The sequence below is a fragment of the Anabrus simplex genome, chromosome 7 (genome assembly GCF_040414725.1).
Source record: "Anabrus simplex isolate iqAnaSimp1 chromosome 7, ASM4041472v1, whole genome shotgun sequence".
Lineage (NCBI taxonomy): Eukaryota > Metazoa > Arthropoda > Insecta > Orthoptera > Tettigoniidae > Anabrus > Anabrus simplex.
Genome location: NC_090271.1, coordinates 111,039,887 through 111,065,941, shown reverse-complemented (window position 1 = coordinate 111,065,941; position 26,055 = coordinate 111,039,887). Strand labels below are relative to the sequence as shown.

At 39.7% G+C, this 26,055-nt stretch overlaps 1 protein-coding gene across 1 annotated transcript in view; it reads right to left on the bottom strand.

The window, feature by feature from the left end:
- LOC137501520 (juvenile hormone esterase-like) overlaps positions 1 to 26,055 on the bottom strand; it is a 124,758-nt gene that overhangs the window by 40,622 nt on the left and 58,081 nt on the right. Inside the window, exons 6-8 of the mRNA XM_068228606.1 lie at positions 23,124 to 23,326; positions 16,472 to 16,643; positions 8,799 to 8,980 (exon numbers count right to left, since the gene is read on the bottom strand). Of these exons, the coding sequence (XP_068084707.1) occupies positions 8,799 to 8,980; positions 16,472 to 16,643; positions 23,124 to 23,326 (557 nt within the window). The remainder of the gene's footprint in view (positions 1 to 8,798; positions 8,981 to 16,471; positions 16,644 to 23,123; positions 23,327 to 26,055) is intronic.

The window sequence follows — 26,055 nt, the reverse complement described above, 5'->3', positions numbered from 1 at the left end:
CCAAACGTTCGATGTACTTTGACAATTCAATTCTGATACTACTCACTTGGACATCCCATGCATTCTTTCGTTGACGTAAGACACTGTATTTACGTACACGTCAACACGGGGTTTTTCTGCATACGGCGAGTTGGTCTCCCAAAAATCCATGGTATTGAAATCACACTGTAGGAGAATATTCCACGTAAGCAGTTCGACAAAAGCACTAGACCTGTCACGTGCCGGTTCGGTTGTCTGCTGTTCCTAACGACGGGTATGTGGTAGGTCGAGTTCCCGCCCCTACATGAAACCAGACTAGAGGTATGAGCTGTCTGTCTGACCTTGACCTGAATAACAGCTGTCAGAGAGGCGAATTATCGTCCGTACCAGTACGCGAGTTACTTCGTAGTGGTAGTAGTAGTATTGGAAAAATGCCAGTGTATGAATACCACGAATACCATGATATGCTGCTAGTGTATCGTGTGGCAGAACAGAAAACGGGTCGCCCTCCATGAATCTATCGGGAATGGCTTCCCAACAGACGGGTGCCGAATCCAGCAACGATACTTGTACTGCAGCGTATTCGCGATACAGGTTGTGTTACATCACGCTTTTAGAAGCGATGGCCTGAACGGCCACGTGTAATCCTAGACGCGGAAGAAGACATCCTGACAATGAAATGAAATGGCGTATGGCTTTTACTGCCGGGAGATCCCAGGACGGGTTCGGCTCGCCAGGTGCAGGTCTTTTGATTTGACTCCCGTAGGCGACCTGCGCATCGTGATGAGAATGAAATGAGGATGAAGACAACACATACACCCCATCCCCCGTGCCAGGAAAATTAACCATGATGGTTAAAATTCCAGACCCTGCCGGGAATCGAACCCGGGACCCCTGTAACCAAAGGCCAGCACGCTGACCGTTTTTCCATGGAGCCGGGTATCCTAACAATAGTAAACGATGATCCCGGGCGCCGTACGCGTAGTATAACACGTGTCGTTGGTGTACCAACTTGGACCCTACGTAGGACACTGCATGAAGAGCGAGTGCATCCTGACCATATCCAACGGGTGCAGTGTCTTTCACAGCTGATTACCATGTTTTTACGAGTTGATGTACGTCGCCACGACACAGATAGATCTTACGGCGACGACGGGACAGGAAAGGGCTAGGATCGTGAAGAAGCAACCGTGGCCTTAATTAAGGAATTACGGAGCCCCTACTTCTTTTCTACAACAGAGTGTTACTATTGCGACTGTAGTTCCTACGACCACGCCACTCTTATGTCTGTGTCACTAATGTGCCCCTTGTTCGGCTCTGTCCTGCTTGATTATGTGGCTCTCGTTACCTTCTTCTTCCTCTTCTTCTACTGCAGCCTTATGTCTTAACAGGTGTACTGTATTCTACCGACATCATGTTATCCCCCTGTGGGTGGGGGCGGCAGAATAACACCCACGGTATCCCCTGCCTGTCGTAAGAGGCGACTAAAAGGGGCCTCAGGGGCTCTGAACTTTGGAGCGTGGGTTGGCGACCACGGGGCCCTTAGCTGAGTCCTGGCATTGCTTCCACTTACTTGTACCAGGCTCCTCACTTTCATCTATCCTATCCGACCTCCCTTGGTCAACTCTTGTTCTTTTCCGACCCCGACGCTATTAGGTTTGCGAGGGCTAGGGAGTCTTTCATTTTCACGCCTTTCGTGGCCCTTGTCTTCCTTTGGCCGATATCTTCATTTTTCGAAGTGTCGTACCCCTTCCTTTTTTCCTTCTGATTAGTGTTATATAGAGGATGGTTGCCTAGTTGTACTTCCTCTTAAAACAATAATCACCACCACCACCACCACCGACATCATGTTAACACGCAGTAGCGTAATCTGGTGCGATTTGTTATTAGCACTATCATAGTAGGATGTAGTTGTGGAAGAATCTTCTTAGATACGTTCGACATCTGTGAATTGTGTATAATTTGATATCTCATCTTGTGCTCATGAAAGCGCCCGTCGGCCTGGCGTTCGGGTTAATAGCTACATGTCTGTAACGTGTAACATTGTTTATGTTTCTCAGATTTGTTGATGTGTATGTTTGATGTTTATACACAATACGAGATAACAGCTGACTCATCCCTACGAACTTGACTTGGTTCTCGTCTTACGCATAGTAATGTGTAGTTAACTACTACGACCGATGTTGCATCACGTGACGTATATTTCATCTTGTTTCCTCTTAAACCACGCATATTTTATTATTTTCTTCAACGTACTTCAGCTTTTAATGACCTGATAATAATAATAACGTTAAGTTCTTTAGTCCCACTAACTACTGCTACGTCTTTCTGAGACGCTGAGGTGCCCGAATTTAATTCTTTTTATGCACCAGTAAATCTACCGACACGAGGCTGACGTACAGTATTCGAGCACCTTCAAATACCACCGGACTGGGCAAGGTTCGAACCTGCGAAGTTGGAGTCAAGAGGCCGGCACCTCAACCGTCTGAGCCACTCAGCCCGGAAGAAGGCACAAAATGTAGGTACGTTTAATCTATTCAGTTGGTTCTTTTTGCTATTTTGCTTAACGTCGCACTGACACAGATATGTCTTATGGCGATGATGCGATAGGAAATACCCAGGAAGTGGCCGTGGCCTTAATTAAGGTACAGTTCCGGCATTTGCCTGGTGTAAAAATGGGAAACCACGGAAAACCATCTCCAGGGCTGCCGACAGTGGGGCTCGAATCCACTATCTCCCGATTACTGGATACTGGCTGCACTTAAGCGACTGCAGCTATCGAGCTCGGTTTATTTAGTTGTATAACATGCCCATTATTCCTTTGAAACTAAACGTCCGATGTGTTTCGATAATTCAGTTCCTATGCACAACGGGGATCGTGCCGTATTTCACATTCCGGCGCGCCTATCCCAACCAATAATTATATCACACGCTCATACAGGTCCCACACCGACACAGGTTTTCAGGTCATTTCCATACTCACTAGACCACGGGGCTGATGACCACAGATATCCCAATCTCCTAAAGGACGTAACAGCAAATGAACCAGTATTAACGCTGAGAATTCGATATATCTCCAGGGTCCGAAACCGATGGCCAGTGCTGTTTGAAGCCCCTAAGACGGAAACTAAATACTACCAACAACAAAACCAGCCTGGCGAAAATGTAACGTAATACACTACTGTAGTAGCCACCTTCAGCTGTTATCGTAGTTCAGTTGCTCTTAAACATGAAACCAGTTTGACAAGTATGTTACGTAACATCTCGTGCATTGCATAGGTGGCGTTCAGCTGTTACAGTAGTACATCCGCTCGTAAACATAAACAGAAACCTGTTTGGCACGGATGGCGCGTGACTTGCCTGTTAACAAAGAGAAGCTATTCATTCACAAGAACAAGGCATACTACCTATTCTAAAAACATCGTATATCTTTGCTCTCGAAAATAACTTCCGGGAATTACTAAAAGTTTGATATATAGTGACTATATAGTGGTTCGTCACATCGTTCTCTATTGCTAGAAGAAATATCTGCAGGTATACACCTAACATATATCTATATATATAAAATAATTTGTCCTGACTGACTGACTGACTGACTGACTGACTGACTGACTGACTGACTGACTGACTGACTGACTGACTGACTGACTGACTGACTGATTCATCATCGCCGAGCCTAAGCTGCTGGACATAAAGAAATGAAATTTGGGGGATATTTTCATATTAAGATGTAGGTGCTCGTTAAGAGAGGATTTTTGGATATACCGTCGCTAAGGGGATGAAAAAGGGGTGAAATTTTAAAATGTGTGTATCTATATCTCAAAACTTTAAAAGTTTACAGATTTAAAAATTAGTATTTAGATTCTTCTTTAAAAATAAGGAACAACGTGTTTTTTGTTTTCAGAAAATCCCAATAGGAGGGGTGAAAAAAGGTGAAAAAGGGGTTGAATGCCTTTAATCGGGATACCGGTACTTATATCTCAGAAACTGAAGATATTAGAGACTTGAAAATTGGTACCTTTGACCTTTTTAAAAATAAAGAAACACGTATTTTTGTGTGTTTGGAAAATTCAATTAAAGGGAGGGTGAATTTTTAAAATGAGTGCATATATATCTCAAAACTTTTAAAGTTTACAGATGTAAAAATTGGCATTTAGAATCTTCATTAAAAATAAAGAAACACGTATTTTTTGTTTTCGGAAAATCCCAATAGGAGAGGCGAAAAGGGGTGAAAAGCGGGTTGAATGTATTTAATGAGGATACTTATCTCTCAGAAACTGAAGATATTACAGACCTGAAAATTGGTGTTTGGGATATCCTTTAAAAATAAAGAAACTTTTATTTTTTTTTTTGTTTTTGGAAAATCCAATTAATAGGGGGTGAAAGGCTTTTTAAAAAAGAGTGTATCTATATCTCAAAACTTTTAAAGTTTATAGATGTAAAAATTGGTATTTAGAATCTTTTTTAAAAAAACTAAAGAAACACGTATATTTGTTTTCGGAAAATCCCAATAGGAAGGGTGGAGAAGGGTGAAAAAGGGGTTGAATGCCTTTAATGAGGCTACTTATATTTCAGAACCTGAAGATATTGCAGACCTGAAAATTGGTATTTGGGATCTACTTTAAAAATAAGGAAACAGGTATTATTTGTTTTTGGAAAATCCAAATAATGGGGGTGAAAAGTAGGGTGAATTTTTAAAATGAGTGTGTCTATATCTTAAAACTTTAAAAGTTTACAGATGTAAACATTGGTATTTAGAATATCCTTTAAAAATCAAGGAACACGTATTATTTTGTTTTCTGTAAATCCCAATAGGAGGGGTGTAAAAGGGTGAACAATGGGTTGAATGCTTTAATGAGGATACATATATCTCAGAAACGGAAGATATTACAGAACTGAAAATAAATATATAGGATCTCCTTTAAAAATAAAGAAACACGTATTTTTTTGTTTTTGAAAAATCCATTTAATGGCGGTTAAACAGGAGTGACAAATTGGGGTGAATTTTTTGAAAGACTATATCTACAGAATATCTGAGAAACGTAAAATGTTTCAGACGTAAAAAGTAGATATTTGGAATCTCCTGTAAATGTAAAGAAACATAGGTGATTTGTTTTTGGAAACTCCACTTAAGGGGAACTAAAGGGGGTGAAATTTAAAAATGAGAATTTCTACAGTATATCTCAAAAAACTTAACATTTTACAGAAGTGAAAAATGGTTTTTTTTATCTCTATTAAAATAAAGCAAAATAAAGAATAAAAAATAAATAAACTCCACTTGGGTGGAGGGTGGGATTAAAAGTGACTGAAAATGGTGTTGAATTCTTTTAATTTAAGATACTGATATCTCAAAAATGAAGATGTTACAGACATGAAATTTGATAATTGGAATCTGCTTTAAAAGTAAAGAAACACGTATTCTCGGAAAATAAAATGAAGGGGGGGGGGGTTGAAAGAAATGAAAAATTGACATAATTGTATGAGAATGCATACATCTAATAAAAACTAAAGTTGTTACAGACGTGAAAATTGGTACTTGGATCTCCTTTAAAAACAAAGAAAAACGCGTTTGGGGAGGGGGGGGGTGCGGAAACATCTTGGCGGGCGGGAGTATAAAGGAGTTGAATTCCTTTCATGAGGACACATACATTAAAAATTGAAGAAGTTAGAGTCGTGATAATTGGTATTTAGAAAACCCCTTACTATTAAAGAAACAAGTATTTTTTTTTGCCGGGAAATTCACTTGGGGTGGGGGCGGGGAGGGAGTGAAACAAGTGAATTTTATTTTTATGGGGATACTTCTATCTCATAACTGAAGGTAATAGACGTGAACATTGGTGTTTGGAATCTCCTTTAAACATAAAGAAACACGCCTTCTTTTAATTTTTTGGAGGGGGGGGGGGTAAAGAAACTTAACGGCAGTAGGGTGTAAAAGGAGGTGTGACCAATTGATTTTACTGTTTATAATGTACTTAAAAGGAGCCTCCGTTGCTCAGGCGGCAGCGCGCCGGCCTCTCACAGCTGGGTTCCGTGGTTCAAATCCCGGCCATTCCATGTGACATTCGTGCTGGACAAAACGGAGGCGGGACAGGTATTTTTCCGGATACTCCGGTTTTTCCTGTCATCATTCATTCCAGCAACACTGTCCAATATTTCATTTCATTTGTCATTTATCGATCATTGCCCCAGAGGGGTGCTTCGGCAGCCGACACAATTCCTATTGTCGCCGCTAGATGGAGCTTTATTCATTCCATTTCTGACCCTGTCGAATGACTGGAAACAGGCTGTAGATTTTTGATGTACTTATTCTGATCATAAACCGATCATTTTTAATCTTTCCTGGGTTCGTTTGCAACAGCCATATTTTCCTTCGGAGAACACTCTTGGATTACAGTAGATTCTCCTGGCATTTAATAAAAATTTAAACACATTTGAAATAAACGATAGGAATGAGATTGCCCGTCAAATTATTCACCTCTATAATAAGGTCAATACCGGGCGAGTTGGCCGTGCGCGTAGAGGCACGCGGCTGTGAGCTTGCATCCGGGAGATAGTAGGTTCGAATCCCACTATCGCCAGCCCTGAAGATGGTTTTCCGTGGTTTCCCATTTTCACATCAGGCAAATGCTGGGGCTGTACCTTAACTAAGGCCACGGCCGCTTCCTTCCCACTCCTAGCCGTTTCCTGTCCCATCGTCGCCGTAAGACCTATCTGTGTCGGTGCGACGTAAAACAACTAGCAAAAAAAAATAAAAAATAAGGTCAATAATGCACGGAAGTATGTAATTCGTATCGACATAAATCCCGCACACTTGCCTACGTGCGACAATGGTGCTGGTCACATTGTCAACAATGACAATGGCAGCAGATGTAATTTACCGCCAAGTAGCGGTCTTGCATCTTGCTGTGGGGTCCAGAACATCTATAATAATAATAATAATAATAATAATAATAATAATAATAATAATAATAATAATAATAATAATAATCTGCACCGTCGTCAAATGTGCGGACCGCGCTGGAAACGGGTCCGGGACGGGTAATGACTAAAAATGCAGTCCGGTCGCGGGTTCAGTACCGCCAAGGCACCCAAGACGACACTACGCCGGATCTCGTGAAGGATTTGATCCATATTAAAAATGCTTGTTGGAAAAGATGGCAAGGATTTAGGACCCAACTGACCGGGTGGAATACCTGGACGTAGCCCGGGAAGTAAGAAATCGATTGCTGGAAAGAAAGATTGAAAAATGGGAGGAAACTTGCAGTAATCTATTAGAAAACGAGTCAGATCGCGAATTTCGGCGGATTATATATCTAAAACAATAAGCATTCAATTATAAATTTCAGTATAATACCGTAGCGAAGCACGGGTATCTTGCTAGTATACTCATTTTAAAAACTGCCCCACTCCTTGACTGAGTGAACAGCGTTGAGGCCTTCGGTTCACAGGGTTCCGGGCCCGATTCCGGGCTGGGTCGGGGATTTTAATTGCGTGTGATTAATTCATCTGGCTGGGGGCATGTTGTTTGTGTTTGTCCCAACACTCTCCTCTTCATATTCATTCAACACACCACGTTACCAACCACAACAGGAACACGCAATAGTAACTACATCCTTACACACGGAGTTGGCGTTAGGAAGGGTATCCTGCCGTAAAACAGGGCCAAATCCACAAGTGCGACACAGTTCATATCCGCAACTGCACAGGTGTGGGAAAATCGGTAGAAGAGGGAGATAATCATTTTAAAAATTCACCCGCTTTTCTTTTATAATGTCATCCCTTAAGTGGATTTTCCAAAAAGAAAGTGTGCTCATTTATTTTTAAAAGAGATTCCAAGTACTAGTTTTAATGTCTGTAACATCTTCAGTTTATGAGATATATGTAACCTCATATAAAGAATTCAAGTCCTTCCTTACTTCTTTCCCCCCGCCCCCCCCCCCTTGCCCCTTAAGTGGATTTTCTGGAAAAAGGTGTGTTATTTTCTTTTTAAAGGAGATTCCAAATACCAGTTTTCATGTCTGTAACATGTTATGTTTTTGTGATATATTGTAGATAATCTCGCTGCTGTAGAATCCTGGAACTGACGTTGCCATGGTTACGGCAGTTCATTTCTTTATCCGATTCCTAGAGCAGAGGTAGTGTGGTGCCAATATCTCCGTAACGGTTGGTTTTAGGGCCTTAAAACACGGGGATAATGAATATTTACATTAGTAAAATAATTTTTAGAATCGGTCCAGTAGTACCTGAGATTAGCCATTACATACAAACTTTACCTCTTTATATAATGTAATAGTGTAGATGCGTTCTGACAGTTCTTAGAGGGAGCTCCGTTTACTGGCTGCCTGGGTGGAGAGAATGGAGTATGGCGCATGGTTGCCATGGAAACGTGGGCGTGCCCACAGCGGTTGCCATGGAGATAAGACTGCTGACCGGCTCGTGTTGCTTGGAGTTGCCAAACCCTTCACTTCTGAGTCACGTACAACAGAACACAGCGGTCTGAACGAATAAGTGAGTCGGAAGCGAAGCGAAGGAAAGGAGAAAGGAACACAGGAATGTGGTAACACCGTGCAATGGCACGTACAATGTTCCTCCCTCCAGCCTGATCTGTCAAAACGCTTCTTTTAATATTATGTGTATAGAACGGGAATTATAGCCTGAGACTGCAAAGATTCAAATGAGAACGTTGGACGGGGTTTGAACATTGATATCATAACATTTCCCGGTTCCTCCACGCTCACGTACAGACAAAATAAAAGTCTGAAGTTTGTAAAGTTTGCACACACTTTCCCTTAGGCAATATTAATACAACGTCTACTTACATCAATGAATCCAGGCAACGTATCTTTCGTTAAAGGTTTGTCATTCAGGAAGAAGTGCCTCACTTTACGGACGACCTCATCTGTCTTCTTATAGTTTTTAGGTAGACGAAGTCCAGACAGAACAATTTTCGCGAAATTCTCTTCAAGTTTCTCGAGTATTTCCGGTTTGTTCAAATCGGCAACTGAAACAGGAAGATTTCGTCAGTTTCTCAGGCACAGAAGAAGAAATAAAGGATAACAATATACAATGGGAGAAAATACAATTTTAGAAATAAGTTGGGAAATTATGCAAGAAAGCAACATAATTTCAAGAAAGCGTTAGATATTCTTTTCAAATAGGAACTAACTGAAATTACTCTTCATTTCTAGCATTAGAAATTGTGTCAACTAATGGGCTACGATCAGGAGCACGAGTTTACTTGTGGTCAGTTCCTTACGACTCTCCTTCTAACCAATAATAAGTGTGCTACCTATTAACATGGTGACCACATCTAATATTGCTTAAGTTCAGAGATTTCTCGGGATGATATATCATTCAACATAGCTACGCCGTTGGACTTACAGAGGACAGACACCATATTAGGTCATTCAGATGACCTGCAGATATTGTCGTCCCAAGTGGTAAGTGTCACATCCTCAGCCGTGTAGCTTGACTTTATTGGCCAGATACGCTGCCTCTCGAATCAGATAGCTATACAGCTGATCGCTCGAGACAGTGAGCCTGGTTACAGCCCTCAATCAGGAAATGAAATCCCTACACGAGTTGGGAATCGAACCTGAGACCTCCGGGTAGGGTATGAATAAATGTATAGATATGTATGTTTTAATGCTATATTGTAATTTTAATATACGCTGAATAAATAAATAAATAAATAAAAAAATAACCCTACACTCCGACCAGTCCAAGTATTTTTAATTCTTGGCCAAAGGCAGGAACATGGTTTACCAATCTCATGAGACCAACTAAGGTGTTGGTTGATGTGAGCGGCAAGGGACCCGGGACTAGGTAATTTTACGTAAGTAATGGTGCTCATGTTGTCGCACTGGCAACATGACATTACAATATATACAGACCATCCAGTTGGGCAGTAGTCATTTTGGCAGGCCAAGGATCTTAATGACTGTTGCCTCACCGGTTCGTTCGTTTCTTTAGTTTCGTTTCGTATCAGCCTTCTCCACCTCTAGTGCTTTCAACTAGTTACCGCCTTTCATTCATATCTTATTTTTTCTTATTGGCTTTACGTCGCACCGACACAGATAGGTCTCATGGCGACGATGGGACAGCATAGAGCTAGGAGTGGGAAGGAAGCATCCGTGGCTTTAATTACGGTGCAGCTGCAGCATTTGACTGGCATTAAAGTGGGGAAACCACGGGAAAACATTTTCAGGGCTGCCGACAGAGGGATTCGAACCCACTATCTCCCGAATGAAAGCTCACAGAGGCGTGTCCATAATCGCACTGCCAGCTAGCTCGGTCAGATGTTCTCTTTAAATTCATTGATTCTATACAACCTGAGGGACAACTTGAAACAGTCAGCTTCTCCGTTTCTTCAACATTAAGTTATGTCAGCATACCACGAATATTTGTAACTTATAGACTAAGCAGAGCAAAGTCATGCCCGTACAGGCCACGAAGGCCCTTGGAAGGGTGGAAGGTAAAGGCTTCCACTATCCGTAACCTCGGGACTAGGTGGTGTAGAGTGGTAAGCACTACGCCCGGCCGCTTTTCCCCCCAGGAATTAACCTGGTCCTCATTTTTTGTGTAGGCTAAGTGAAACTCAGGGATATGTACCTCCGAAAGTGGAAATCTAGTTTCTGAAATTTTTCGGCTTCCTGACGGGGACTCGAACTCACGACCTTCTGGGTGAATCGAGCACGCCCACACCAACTCGGCCAGGTAACCCGTGATATTTAATAACATAATGCAGCCAATGGCCCAAAAATAAATACAATATCGTACATTGCTCATTCACTACAAAATGAGGTCAATTACGTTGTTCTCTCCGTACACTCCCGAAGATGGTACCGATCGCATTGTTTCTTGCACAAATTGCAAGTACAGTCGTTAGTAGGGCCGTGATGTCTTGTCGCATATTTTGTGATGGAATCCATGCACAGCAAATCGCGTCATTATATGTCGCAGGTCGTAATTTGGACGTTGCTAGTCTTGAGTTATCATAGCATCCGTGGTGTAAAACGTGCTCCAATATTTCTTTCTTCTTGTCGTGTAGTTCTTTTAACGCACTCTGATACACAGGTATAGAATGTAATAGCATCCATTCTCGAAGATCCTCTATAAATAATCTTTCTCTCACCAGCTCATATACCAACCGTGAGGGGTAAATTTAGATATGCTGAGTACTCTTTTTAGATAAATTGCCTTGATCTTTTCCAATTCCAGAATATTGTTCTTAGAAAGATGGTCCCATACTAGATGTAATCCGTAGCTCACAATAGGCGAGATCTTCACTCTGAATAGCTTTATCACTGTATCCACTGAGTGTTTCCTTATGTGTAAGATGTCGTGCATTGCTATTATCGCAGTTTCGACCTTGTCCTTGATGTGAAGTGTGAATGTGGTTCCTGTAGTCTGTAGCATCATTCCCAGGTATTTAAAGGATCCGACCGTCGTTAATCTTTCGTTCTTATAATAAATTGTGTCAGGTGATGCAATTTTCCCCCTTCGTCTGAATGTCATAACTACTGTCTTATTTGCATTCAGCTGTAGGTTATTTCTGCCAGCCCATTCCACTAATCTATTGAGGGCTGCTTGCAGATATGCATGAGAGGATGACGCAATCGCCATGTCATCCCCGTAAACATATATTTTTACATTACTGGAATTTACTGTTGTAATTGCGTCCACGGTCGCTATGTTAAACAGGAACGGACTCAATGGGCCCCTGAAGCACTTCTGTCGTTTGCTCTATTGGGATAGATTTTGTCAGATTGTCATCAATCTGTACGTAGTTTTCTGCGAGTATGTTTCGTATCAGAACTAAGAAAGATGTACCACTTTCGAAGACTTGATCCAGTCTTTCCTACAGTAATATTCTATTGATTGAGTCAAAGGCCTTTAAAAAGTCTACGAAAGTTACATGTAATTTTCCTTTCGTGTTTCTCGTCGTTTCCTGTATGTCATCTTGTAGACACTTAACTGCTTGTAGAGTAGATCTTCCCTTGCGAAACCCAAATTGCTCTTTAGGTATTTTACAGTCCACGAGGTCGGTCAATCTATTTTTGATAAGCTTTGTCAGTATCTTGAACGGAATGCATTCTAAAGCGATACCCCGATAAGCATCGGAGTCTCCATTATTTCCTTTCCCCTTCTAAAATATTTTTAGAGTGGCGTACCTCCTTCTGTCAGGGATGGTTCCTCTATGAGGCATAGATTCATGGTGGCTGTCCAAACCGCTTTGAAGACTGTTAAGATTTGTTTAAGATATTCATTGAAGATGTTACCTGGACCACAAGGCTTTCCATCTTTACTCTGCAGAATGGTCCCTTCTACCTGGTCCTCTGTGAACAAATTGATATTTAAGTCTGTTTCATTAGTATTTCTCTTAATCGATCGGGAGATCCTTGCTTGCAATACCTTGCCAAAATGTGATGTCCATGTTTCCATTGCCATGTGCCTAGGAAATTTCGGTTGCCTCGGTTGCAGAGCCTTATATGGGTTTTCTTCTGCCTTTTCTACCAATTGGATTTCCATTTGACGCTGATACACTTCCTTTGCTTCCTTAACTATCTTCTTGTAAAATCTCCTTAATGTCGAATAATTCTGTACGTTTGTGTCAGTGTTTGTACGAGTCACTGCATGAAGAGCATCAATGGCACTTCTTCTTGCCTCATAGCAAGTAGCATTAAACCATGCTTTAGCTGGGCGTTTATGTGATCTTGCCAATTCCTTTGAATTTTCTAACGAGTTTTCGATTGTACGTATTACTTCGTTCAAATCTCCATGTCGTATCATGTTTAGTAGATCCGGTGCTTTTGCTACTTCCTCTACTAGACGGTCACTATTAATCGTCCTTGGATTTGTCTCTTGTTGTCTACATTGCTTCTTACGTCCGTGATGAAAGTGGTCTCGACTGGTAAGTGCTTTCTAATAATTACATCTTGAAGTACTATCTGTTTCATGAAGTCCCTTCATGTTTGAAAAGACAAGATCTATTGTACTGCTCCCATTATGTGAGAAGTATGTGTGTTTGTCTGGATCATTGAGAAGGGATAAACCCTCTACTTCCAGAAAATCCAGTACGAGTTTCGTCTTGTGAACTCACGATCTATCCTGCAGTTCATATCACCGGCTAGTATGAGAGGCTCATTCTTGTTTATATTAAGGAAGGCAGTGCTGCACTCTATAATAGTCCTGTCGTGGGTGTCTGGTGGAAGGTAGACTCCCATTATGGTGCATTGAGCAGTTTTAACAACTAATACATTGTCTGTTTTATAAGCCAGTTCGAAGGGTGATATGTTTAGGCTTATAAGGCACGATATTCCTCCCTTTGGGCGCCCCAATAATCCTTGCGTCGCCAACACATGTGCCGCATAATGGTCTGGTGGAGTCCATTCTTCTGTTAAGAACGTTTCTAGCAATATCACGATATCGTATGTCTTTAGTCTATCCTGACTTAATGAATTATTCGCATTCTTCATCCCTTGTATATTCCATGTTATGCATCGAAGCTTCAGTTAAGGTGGTACATTCTCGTCTCTCTTTTGGTCAGTCTGCTGATGTTCTTAGTGATGCAATCGTGCTCCTTCTGTTGTCCTCCGAAAAGGATGTGTGTACCGCCTGACTAGTATTACTTTCGTCCAGTACTGTGGTTGTTTAACGATATCCAACATCTCTAAGGGTATTCCTATCTTAAATGACTATTGCTCCGTGTTGGTAATTCGTCACACACAATTCTACCTGCTTCAGTGCTGCTCTCTTTAAGAAACGTTACCAGTTCTTCCTTATCCGTAGAATGGTATAAACGTCTCACATAAAGCCATGCATTTTGGACACTCGCTTTAAGCGTGTTTCCTTATGCTACTTTCGTGCCTATTACAGAGATGTTACTTTTCCTGGGCTTCCGTCTTCCAGCCTTCTCCCAGGTGCCCTCGTCTCCTATTTGCTGACCGTTAAAAGTTGTTACGGCATCAGTCAATATGTTTGCGTCTTTTATACCTGCATTATCCTTGTTCTGATCGTCTATGTTCTGCGCTGTTGCATTCAGACTTGGATTTAGCGTTTTTCCGATTGAACGTTGTTCTTCTTTTTGCTTTGATATTTGAGATGTCTCAGCTGTCCGTTGTATACTAGCTTGTTGGATAGTTGCCACAGTCTCAGGTGCGTGGGGTTGCGGTGCCTTCCGCTTTGTCGCTATTGGACCTGGCAGAAATGTATCCAGTTCTATCGGTAAAGCATTCACAATTTATTCTCTAACCTTTCCTTCAAATTTGTTCTCCAAACAATCCAAGACCTTATCCATCATTTCAAAGAGTTTTCCATAATTAATCTTCTCCTTGGAAGAACTCTTTAGCCATGGTTTACAGGTTTCACATAACCGTATTAGTTTGGAGTCTTTCCGGTGTACCTGCGCAAGTTCCCCTTTTATAAGTTTCGTGCAAGGTGCGTGTTGCCATTTGTTACATAAATTGCATAGAATTCCATTATCTTGGCTCGGACATACCTTTCCGCAGATGTCGTCAGTGTATTCCTTGACGATTTGCGTACCAGCATGATGATCGTCAGATTAGAGCAGATGGCTGTGAGTTGAAATGTCTGCCTTTGTTGACCGAAGTGCATACTCGAAAATAGGGTTATTTAATGCTCTTTTACCTTTGCAGTTGAAGTTAATGAGTGAAATGGTTTCTTTATACTATACGGTTTGTATTGAAATACTAGTGTACTTAAATTCTTCTTAGATCTTATAGAATAGTACCAAAAATCACACACTGAAAGTACGCATGATCTTCAACTGTCAAATGAGAATCCGTGATATTTGTAACTTCCAATGCGAATTTACCCTACATTAAAAACATACTGCAATGAAGAAGGTGAAGCATTTATCTTTACTTAACACCAGTCGATGGTACAATATTCCAAAGTTCTGCAGTACCAGTATCTATACTGAATGTAAGCGTAGTGTCCTCCAGTTCAAAGAGCCCTAGGTTCGATTGCTTGTCGGGTTGGAGATTCTAGTAGAGATGGACACTATCGACTGAAAACTACTATCGACTAATCGGGCGATAGTCCCTTCGAACTATCGACTGAATAGTCGAATGTTTTCAGTCGAACGAAAGTATTAATTACTTCCTGTCGAGAAGACTGAGTAGTCAAATGATTTCAGTCGAATGAAAGTTTTCATATAACGCAAGTAGTCGTTCCCTGAAAAACATTTCAATGTTTCCAGTCGAAACTCTCCGTATCAAAAGTGGAGAGTCGTACTTTTACGAATTCGACTTATTTTAACGCATTTTACCAATAATTAGAAATCGCTTGTATAGACACCCATTAGAACAAAATTAATGTTATATTGAGTGACTTACAAATTTATTCAAATGTATTCGCAGCCGAGAAGTCCACTCCGCTCTACATTAGGAATAAGAAGCTACACCACCCGGAGATCGCAGGTTCGTATTCCATTCATTGACAGCGGATACCGTATCCTTAATGTAGTTTTCCATGTGGTTTTGTACATTCATTCCTGGCAAATGCTACAATAGTACTGTACCTTGGGCGCATACCCTAATCCCGGACTTATATAATCACACTATCGAGGAACTCACAGTTGCGCAGGTTAAAATCCGATTTACGTACCCGTTCGTACACGGGGCTAATAAATAGAGAGATCCCCTTAACATGAACCAGCATCATACGAATGGCCTTTCTTGGTGCTAACTGGACAGTGAAATGTAGAAAGACGGCAATGGAATTCTATTTCTCAACAATGCTAACAATAATATGTAAAACTTGTTGCGGTAGTATACTATCAGGATATAATTATATGAGAATATCTAAACACACTACTACACTACTGCTGTATTTTCTATATTATTATTGTAGTTATTCATTATGTATGAATGACGTAATTTAATACAAACAAATATACAACGAAACAAAAAAACACATAAATGACAAGAGAACATCGCCATATCAAATAGGTACCTATAAAGTTAACATATATATTACATATCCGAAATGACCATAAACCGATAGTTCCATTCGCTTCCGCGTCGCTGCGACGGGAGTGCGACTGAATTCAGTCGACTTGTTTTTTAAAGTAGCTGGCTGTTACGATAGTTTAAACTATCGACTAGTTCGATAGTTATCAGTCGATGGTGCCCATCTCTAGATTCTAGTATCGTCTGGTTAATTCTTCTGACTCGGGGACTGGGAGCTTTTCATCTTAATACACTTTCTTATTTGCATACAACACAACACACTGCCAACCACCGCGAGAACACGTAATAGTGAATACATTACTCCGCTTGGGGATGGCGTCAGGATAGGCATCCTTAACATACAAGTGGTGACGCCAATTAAATTGGAAAAGGAACAGAAAGTATAAGAAGAAGAATATCTGTATTCTATGATCAGGAATATTAATTTTATTGCTCTGACTTTATTGAAAGTAGTGATGGTCTTGAATTCCCTCATTATCTGTTGAGTGGATACTCACACATGAAGACGAGGATGCCCTCCTTCTCTGTCATACCCGTCATGTAGGGCACATTGTGGTAACGGCCCTCTTCAAGCAGTTCCAAAGGACTGGCAGGGAGGAATCTCTCCACGCCTTCAGCCTCAACTTCCAGTGCTGGAGTGAAAGCTAAGGCAATAAGTCCGTCTTTTTCCTGAAAAATATAATACAAATCATGTGTTAACAGCCATTCAAAAATATAAAGCGTTGTGCTAGGTTATTTAAAACATATATTTGTAAATTAGGGAAATGTTTCTGAAGACCTTTTCATGGAAGTGGGCATTTAATAGAGCGAAATAATGACAATAACTGGATTGTCTCACGGTAAAGAGAACCAGTTGACGTTAGCAAAACTTCGAGAAATCTTTTGTACATTCCTACATATTTATAGTACGAGGTTAGTTTTTATATAAGTATCGACTTTTTTTCAAAGGAAGACATTATTTTGAAAAGATTTTCTTTGGATTTTATACACAATAAAACTACTACTTCACATAGTCGCCACCATTGCTAAAGCACTTGTCACAACAATTTTTGCATGCCTTCGTCATAGAATTACGCCACCTGTGATGAAAGCCTCCCAAAACAGAGAGAGAGAAAGAGAGAGAGAGACGAAATTATGCACCGTCTGTCCTCACGAAAGTTTGCTTCAACCGCGCACACCAATCCAGCTACGACGACAAATAGAAAATCGGGACGTCACACACATGTTGAGGACTTTCATTTTTCTCACCATTTCATCCGTCATTGCACTTTCTCCACACACCTCACACACTTCCTGATGAATGTTAGCTGGTTTAATGATCCTTGCATTGAAATCACGGACCGTATCTCAAAGTCAACGGGTTGCTCTCTGTCTCGAACCTTTTAAACATCCGCTACAAGATGGCCACACTCTGTCAATGTCACTTTGCATACTTTTAGCTGTCAACACTAGAAGGAAAACATTGCGCATGCTTAACATCGTATCCGCAGCGCTACTCCGGAAATATATGGAAACCATACTTGCGAAAATAACGCCCCTCGTATGAACCCATTTTATTACTGTAGTTGTAGAAGGAATCAATGAGTTTTAACATACAGCAGAAATTGCAGAGCAATTTTTAAAATTAATATTTATTTATTTATTTATTTATTTATTTATTTATTTATTTATTTATTTATTTATTTATTTATTTATTTATTTATTTATTATCCTCCAGGGTCGGATTTTCCCCGGACTCAGCGAGGGATCCCACCTTTACCGCCTCAAGGGCAGTGTCCTGCAGCATGAGACATTTGGTCTAGGATTAAAGTGAGGAGGAGGACCAATACCTCGCCCAAGCGGCCTCATCTCTTTTGCTGAACAGGGGCCTTTATATTAGTGTAGGAGCTCACTAAGGAAGGATTTTTGGATATTCCATCGCTAAGGGGTGAAAAGGGGGGGTGAATGTTAAAAATGAGTATATCTATATTTCAAACACTTGAAGGTTTACAGACATAAAAATTGGTATTTATAATCTCCTTTAAAAATAAAGAAACATGTTTGTTTGTTTGTTTGTTTGTTTGTTTGTTTGTTTGTTTTCGAAAAATCCCCTTAACTGGGACAAGAAAAGGTGAAAAAATGTTTGAATGCCTTTTATATGGATACATATACCTCAAAACTGAAGATGTTACAGATGTGAAAATTGGTATTTGGAATATACTTTAAAAATAAAGAAACACGTATTTTTTTCAATAATCCACTTAATGGGGGATGAACAGAAGTGACAAAGGGGGTGAATTTTTAAACAGATAATATCTGCAGTATATCTCCGAATCGTAAATTGTTACAGACGTGAAAATTAGTTTTCGAATAGTCTGTAAAATTAAAGGCATAGATAATTTACTTTTGGATAATCTACTTAAGGGGAACTGAAAAAGGGGGTGAATTTTTAAAATGAGAATATCTACAGAACATCTCATAAATGTAACATGTTACAGACGTGAGAATTGGTATTTTCAATCTCTTAAAAATAAAGAAAAGTGCATTTTTTGTTTCTGGAAAAACTTGGGAATTGGTATTTTGTATCTTCTTAAAAAATAAAGGAACACGTATTTTTGGTTTTCAGAAAAATTGACTTAAGGTGGGGGGTGGGGGATAAGAAAAGAAGTAGTTGAATTCTGTGTTTGAGGATACTTATGTCTCAGAAACTGAAGATGTTACAGACACGAAAGTTGGTATTTTGAATCTCCTTTAAAAATAAAGAAACACCCATTTATTGTTTTCGGAAAGGTCTGGAAAGAGGGTTGAAATCCTTCTATTACGATAGTGATAACTGAAGAACTGAAGATGTTAAACAAGTGAAAACTGATATTTGGAGTCTCTTTTAAAAAAGAAATTCGTATTTCTTTGTTTTCGGAAAATTCCTTAAAGGGGGAGGGGTGTGAACGAAATGAAAAATTAGTTGAATTATTTGATGAAGATACTTATATCTAAAAAAACTAAAGATATTACAGACATGAATATTGGTATTTGGAATCTCCTTTACATATAAAGAAACACGCATTTTGGGGGGAAAGTCAACTAGGGGATGGGGGTGAAAAAAGGAGTTGAATTCTTTTTATGAGGATACATGTACTGTATCTCATAAACTGAAGATGTTACAGTCAAGATAATTGGCACTTGCAAGCTTATAAATAAAGAAACGCACATTTCGGGGAGATCAACTTAACGGGAGTGGGGGGATGAAAAAGGAGTTGAATTATTTTAATTAGGATACTTATATTTCAAAACATGAAGATCTTCCAGACATGAAGATTTGTATTTGGAATCTTCTTTCAAAGTAAAGGAACACGTATTCTTTTCTTTTTGTAAAACCCACTTAAGGGGGTTGAATGAATTGAAAAATTAGTTGAATTATGTGTATGATGATACTTATATCTAAAAAACTAAAGATGTTACAGACGTGAAAATTGGTATTTTGAATCTCCTTAAAAATAAAGGAACACGTACTTATTGTTTTCGGACAATTGTCTTAAAGAGGGGAGGGTGAAAATAAGTAAAGGAGGAGTCGAATTCTGTTTATAAGGATACTTATTAATCAGAAACTGACGAAATAGACGTGACAGTATTTTGAATCTCCTTTAAAAATAAAGAAACGCGTATTTATTGTTTTCGGAAAGTCCACTTAAGGGGGAGAGGGGTGGAAAGTCGTTAGAAAAGGTTGAATTATTTTTATGAAGATACAAACATCTTAAAAACTGAAGATGTTGCAGGCGTGAAAACTGGTATTTGGAATATTCTTTAATATTAAAGGAACCTGCATTTTTTGTTTTCGGAAAATCCACTTAAGGGTGAAAATAATTGAAAAATCGGGACAATTTTTAAAAGGAGTACCGGTATATGTACAGTATATGTCAAAAACTTAGCATGTTACACACGTGAAACTTGGTGTTTGGAAAGCCCTTTCAAAATACAGGAACATGTTTTTTTTCTTCGCAAAAGGCACTTAACGGGAGTGAAAGAAGTGAAAACCCAAACCCCATGGCACTACATCCCTTCCTGCTCAGCCTGAAGGCCTGCAGATTACGAGGTGTCATGTGGTCAGCACGATGAATACTCTCGGCCGTTATTCTTGGCATTCTAGACCGGGCCGCTATCTCACCGTCAGATAGCTCCTCAGTTCTAGTCACGTAGGCTGAGTGGACCTCGAACCAGTCCTTAGGTCCAGGTAAAATTCCCTGACCTGGCCGGGAATCGAACCTGGGGCCTCCGGGTAAGAGGCAAGCATGCAACCCCTACACCACGGGGCCGGCTGAAAGAAGTGAAAAAAAGAGTTGAATTTTTTTGTGAGGGTACTTTTATCTCAAAAACTGAATATGTTACAGACGTGAAAATCGGTATTTGGAATCTCCATTAAAAATAAATATGTATTTTTTATTTTCGGAAAAGTCTACTTAGATGGGGGTGGGGGAAGGACTGATAATTGGGTTGAATTCTTTTTTATGGGGATACTTATATTTCAAAAACTGCAAATGTATCAGACGTGGAAATAGGTATTTGGAATCTCTTTTAAAAATAAAGAAACACGTTGGTTTCGTTTTTTTTCGTTAGACTTGAGAGATGAATGTTTCTCACATTTACAGTTCCATGTCGCATGGTTATCTTAGCCCCCAAATGGCAATACCACAAACGTGGTTTACAAAGAGTTTATCGGGTAAATGAAATGGAATTTTTCGGTGAGTGTTTATACGTTAGAGATTTTCAGATAATGTTTCAGTACAATACCGAGGAACAAATTTTAACAAATTACTAAATCCACACGAGCAAAGCAGCGGTAACAGGCAGTATATATATATATATAAAATAACATCTACTGACTGACTGACTGACTGACTGACTCATCATCGCCGAGCCAAAACTACTGGACATAAAGAAATTAAATTTTGAGGGTACACGTATATTACAGTGTAGGTCCTCACTAAGGGAGGAATTTTTTATATTCCGTAGTTGGGGGTGAAAACGGGGGTGATTTTTTAAAATGAGTGTATTAATATCTCAAAACTTCACAACTTAAAGATGTGAAAAAATTGGCATTTGGAATCTCCTTTAAAAAACAAAGAAACTCATATTTTTCTGTTTTCAAAAAATTTACTTACGGGGATGAAAATAAGTGGAAAAAAGGTGATTTTTTAAAATTAGTATATCTCAGAAACTTAACATGTTACAGACGTAAAAACTGGTATTTGGAATCTCCTTTAAAACTAATGAAACACGCATTTTTGTTTTCGGAAAATCCATTTAAGGGTGGGGGTGAGGTTAAAAGAAGTGAAACTGAGCTCGATAGCTGCAGTCGCTTAAGTGCGGCCAGTATCCAGTATTCGGGAGATAGTGGGTTCGAACCCCACTGTCGGCAGCCCTGAAGATTGATTTCCGTGGTTTCCCATTTTCACACCAGGCCTTAATTAAGGCCACGACCGCTTCCTCCCCACTCCTAGTCTTTTCCTGCCCCATTGTCGCCATAAAACCTATCTGTGTCGGTGCGACGTAAACTACTTGTAAAAACAAAAGTGAAAATGGGGTTAATATTTAAAATGAGTATAAAACTTAACACGTTATGGACATGAAAATGTGTATTTTGAATCTCCTTAAAAAATTAAAGAAGTCAATTTAAGGGGCTGAAAAAGATCGAGAAAGAGGTTGAATTCTTTTTATGAGGATACTTATATTTCAAAAACTGAAAATGTTACAGATGTGAACATCGATAATAATTCATCTCTTTTAAAAATAATAAGAAATACGCAGTTTTTATTTTCGAAAACTCCACCTAAGGGGTGAAAATAATTGAAACATAGGGTGAATGTTTAAAATTAGTATATCTACAGTATATCTTATAAACACGTTACAGACGTTGAAATTGGTATTAGGGATTTCCTTTAAGAATAAGGAAACATATAATTATTTTTTCGGAAAATCGACTTGGTGCGGGTTGGGGGGGGGGTGAAAATAAGTGAAGAGGGAGTTGAAATGGATACTTATAAACTGTCTCAAAAACAGAAGGTGTTACAGACGTGAAAAATTGATTTTTGGAACCTGCTTTAAAAATAAAGACACACGTATTTTTTTGTTTTGTTTTCAGAAAATCCAATTTTTAAAACATCTCAGAATATCTCAAAAAACTTGACATGTACCAGACGTGGAAATTGGTGTTTGGAAAGTCCTTTAATATACAGGAACATGTAGTTTTTGTTTTCGGAAAAGCCATTTATCGGGAGTGAAAAGAAGTGAAAAATTGAGTTGAATTCTTTCTATGAGGATACTTATATCTCAAAAACTGAAGATCATACAGACGTAAAAATTGGTATTTGGAATCTCCATTAAAAATAAAGATATAAGCCTATACATATTTATTTTCGGAAAATCCACTTAGGTGGGGGAAGGAGTGATAAAGGGGTCGAATTCGTTTTATGGGGATACTTATATCTCAAAAACTGAAGATGTTACAGGCGTAGAAATAGATATTTAAAATCTACTTTAAAAGGCAATACCAAAAAAACTTGGTTTGTAATGAGTTTCTGGGGTAAATGAAACTCAATTTTCGGTATTTTTTTTACTTTAGGGATTTTCAGATAATGTTTTAGTACAATACCAAGGAACTATCACTTTTATCAAATTACGAAATCACCGAGCTCGATAGCTGTAAGTGCGGCCAGTATCCGGTATTCGGGAGATAGCAGGGTCGAACCCCACTGCCGGCAGCCCTGAAGATGGTTTCCCGTGGTTTCCCATTTTCACACCAGGCAAATGCTGGGGCTGTACCTGACCTTACCTGTCCCATCGTCGCCATAAGACCTATCTGTGTCGGTGCGACGTAAAGCAACTTGCAAAAAAAAAAAAAAAAAAAAAAAAAAAAAAAAAAAAAAAAAAAAAAAAAAAAAAAAAAAAAACGAAATCCACGCGAGTGAAGTCGCGGGCAACAGCTAGTGTAATACCAATATAAATGGTCTAATAACGGACCATTTATATTAGTATTGTGAATTTAGTCATTCAGGACAAATATTTCAGATTCCGTATGGGAATCAACATCTGTATCAACAGCTAGTGTAGCAGTATAACGGAATGAAAACCTGGAGCCCACCGAACGTACATCACTTTGATGAAGAGAATGCTTACCTCCTCGCTGAAGCCATGTTCGTTGGCAGCCTTAACAAGAATCATGTCGTTAATGCCTTGTAGAAACTCCACCAACTCTTCAGGATGTTGGCCGGTATAGCCAAGTTTCTCAGCCACTCGAAACGCCATTTCTCGAGGATTCTTTTGTATTGCCCAAGGATTAACCGCTGCTCCGCTTTGAGCTATTGCTCGAGAAAATAAACCTGCGACAAAGAAACATTTGGTATGTTAAGTCTTCCGCCGCGGTCGAGTTATTTGGCCGTATTTGATGAATGATGTCAAATATGTCCCAAATTCAGCAACGTTAAAGCTGGATTTTCTGTGTATGAATAAACGTACATACTCGATGTTTTGAGTACTAATTTATGAAATGTTAATACATGAAATTATGGGGCTGTACCTTAACCACGCAACGGTTGCTTCCTTCCTCTCCCTAACCCTTTGTATCCCACGTCGGCATACGACTTGTCTGTGTTGGTTCGACGTAAAAAAAACAAAAAAAGAACAGAGAAGTGCATATACGGTGAAGTCAAGGTAATTCTTTTGAATATATGTCATTCGCCCCCAGTGACAATCGCTCCCAGCTTAAAATGTGTGACTCGTTCACTGTCCGGCTCCCTCCCCGGGAAATTCCACAGGACTATCCCTTTCACTCTAAAAATGTCACTTGCCTGCTAGCCTTACTTTCTCTCATTTTCGCTCCGAGTGTCATAGTGTTCTGGTCATATTTATTTAGGGCATTCTAGTTGTGCTTGATATGGAAGTTTCAACGAGCAGTCACAGGAAGCCGTGCGCCCACTACCAAGGTTACTCGTACAATTTTAAAGGATAAAAGAAGATGAAACTGTAATTTGATGCTGTACAAAGAAGAGAGGCCGAGGATCAATCAAGAGCCAACGTTAAGTGCTGTGTTCAAGCGAGCATCAATGTGGACCTCCTGATGAAGTTCGCTTAGGCCCGGTTTCACAGTTTGAGTTTAAGCCGAAGCTTTAGTAAGCCACGCACGCCGCTTAAGCAAGGCTTACTCTTTGGCTTAAACATTACGAGTTTCACAGTAGGGGGACCATGTGAAGCTTTACTAAGCTGAACATCTCCGAAGTTGGTAATGCTTGCGCATGCGCAATGATTGAATTCTCATCTTTGTTTACATCCGTAGCCTATGATTGATTGACTTGTAGGTTATACATCGTTTATCAGCCAAGATAATTTAGAAAAATGAACGGAAAATGTGATTCCAATAATAGTAGGCTAACAAAAATAAAGTTTAAAAAAGGTCACTCGCCCGTCCTGCTGACACGTATTACTACTACAGTCTAAAATGGCCATAACTTCTGAACCATTCATGCAAATAATGTCCTGACAAGGTTATTGTAATTCTTATAAAATACTGGAGGAGGTCAAACAATTTATTTCGATGAGGAATTCGAGGATAATATCGAAATATTTATTTAACGTTAAGGACTTATATTTTTTACCGCTGAGTATAGCATAAAATCGCTTCTAGAGGGCAAACGGTTGGAAATAGGTATATACCATCGCGGACTTTTTTGTAGAGGTTTCTATGCTCTACAATTCTTACGCTTACACTTGGGGTCTATCGTTGATTGTTCACGCAGCGTAAGCCAAGAAAGCAAGTGACCGACCGACATTTTTGTTTCTTTTACTGTATATCGGAACACGGAAACTGTATTATTTCACGAGCCTCGAAATATATTCAGAAATATAAGTTAGTTAATGTTATTGGTTTTACGTCCCACTAACTATGAATTTGAGCACCTTGACCACAGGACTGAGACAGGATCGAACCTGCCAAGTTGGGCTATAAGAAGGCCAGCGCTCTACCATCTGAACTGAATACTTAGCTTAAACCTCAGTTTCATACAGCTTAGCCAGTCACAGATAACCTCGGCTTACCACTTGCACTCCCCACTGTGAAACTCGTCCAGAGTTTAAGCTCCCGCTTAAGCCCGATCCAAGGCTTAAGCGTATACTGTGAAACCGGGCCTTAGAAGTATTAAAAGCTCTCAGTCAGGCGATGAGGAGAGCATGCGAGAAGGACACGCCAGTTTCTAAAATATACTGTGAACAAATGGGTAATCTCCACAACATGGGCTATGATTTCGTAACCGAAATACCAGCACAGTAAGTTACGAAGAGCCAAATCGCAAGGTAATCAACCAGACCCGGAATCGTCTGAAGAAGTCGTCCTGAAAATGGAATTGCTTACCATGACAGATAAGAGTAGTTTTCTTTGAAAGACGACAACATTGGCGAGCGACTTATTAATTTTAGTGGAATTCTAGGGAAAGAAGCTTTGAGAAGTAAGCAAGATTTTTTTTATTGGTGGAACTTTTAAGAGTCGCAGTAAACAATTTTCGCAGATTTATACCTTTTATGTAGACACTGGAAGCTCAAAAAACGAAACAAAAATATATCTAGTTGTATTTGCTCTCATATATTCGGCTTTTTGCCTTCTTATTGAGGCCATACCAGAGTGGAAGCCAGCAAGAGTGACGGTCGATTTTGAATCGGCTGCAATTTTGGCCATTTCCAGCAGTAGAAGTAAAAGGATGCTACTTCCACATGAAAAAGTGCATCTGGTGAAAAGTTCAAGATTTGGGACTTGCTTGTGAGTATATTAACAACAAAAAAGTGATAATGATCATCCGCATGTGTGCTTCTTTAGCGGTTCTTCGACGTGAGGATGTTTCCGATGGCTGGTTAAAAATACATTCCAGAGCACTTGATAATGAAAAACTTTCTGCATTTTTGGACTATTTCCTAGAAAGATGGGTGGAGAATGAAGAAGTTCCAGTCGAGATTTGGAGTTGTTACGGCAGGCGTCATCGAACCATCAACTCCGTCGAGGGATGACACAACAAAATTAACGCCGAACTTGGAAGACCAAATCCTCGAATCAAAAACCTCATCA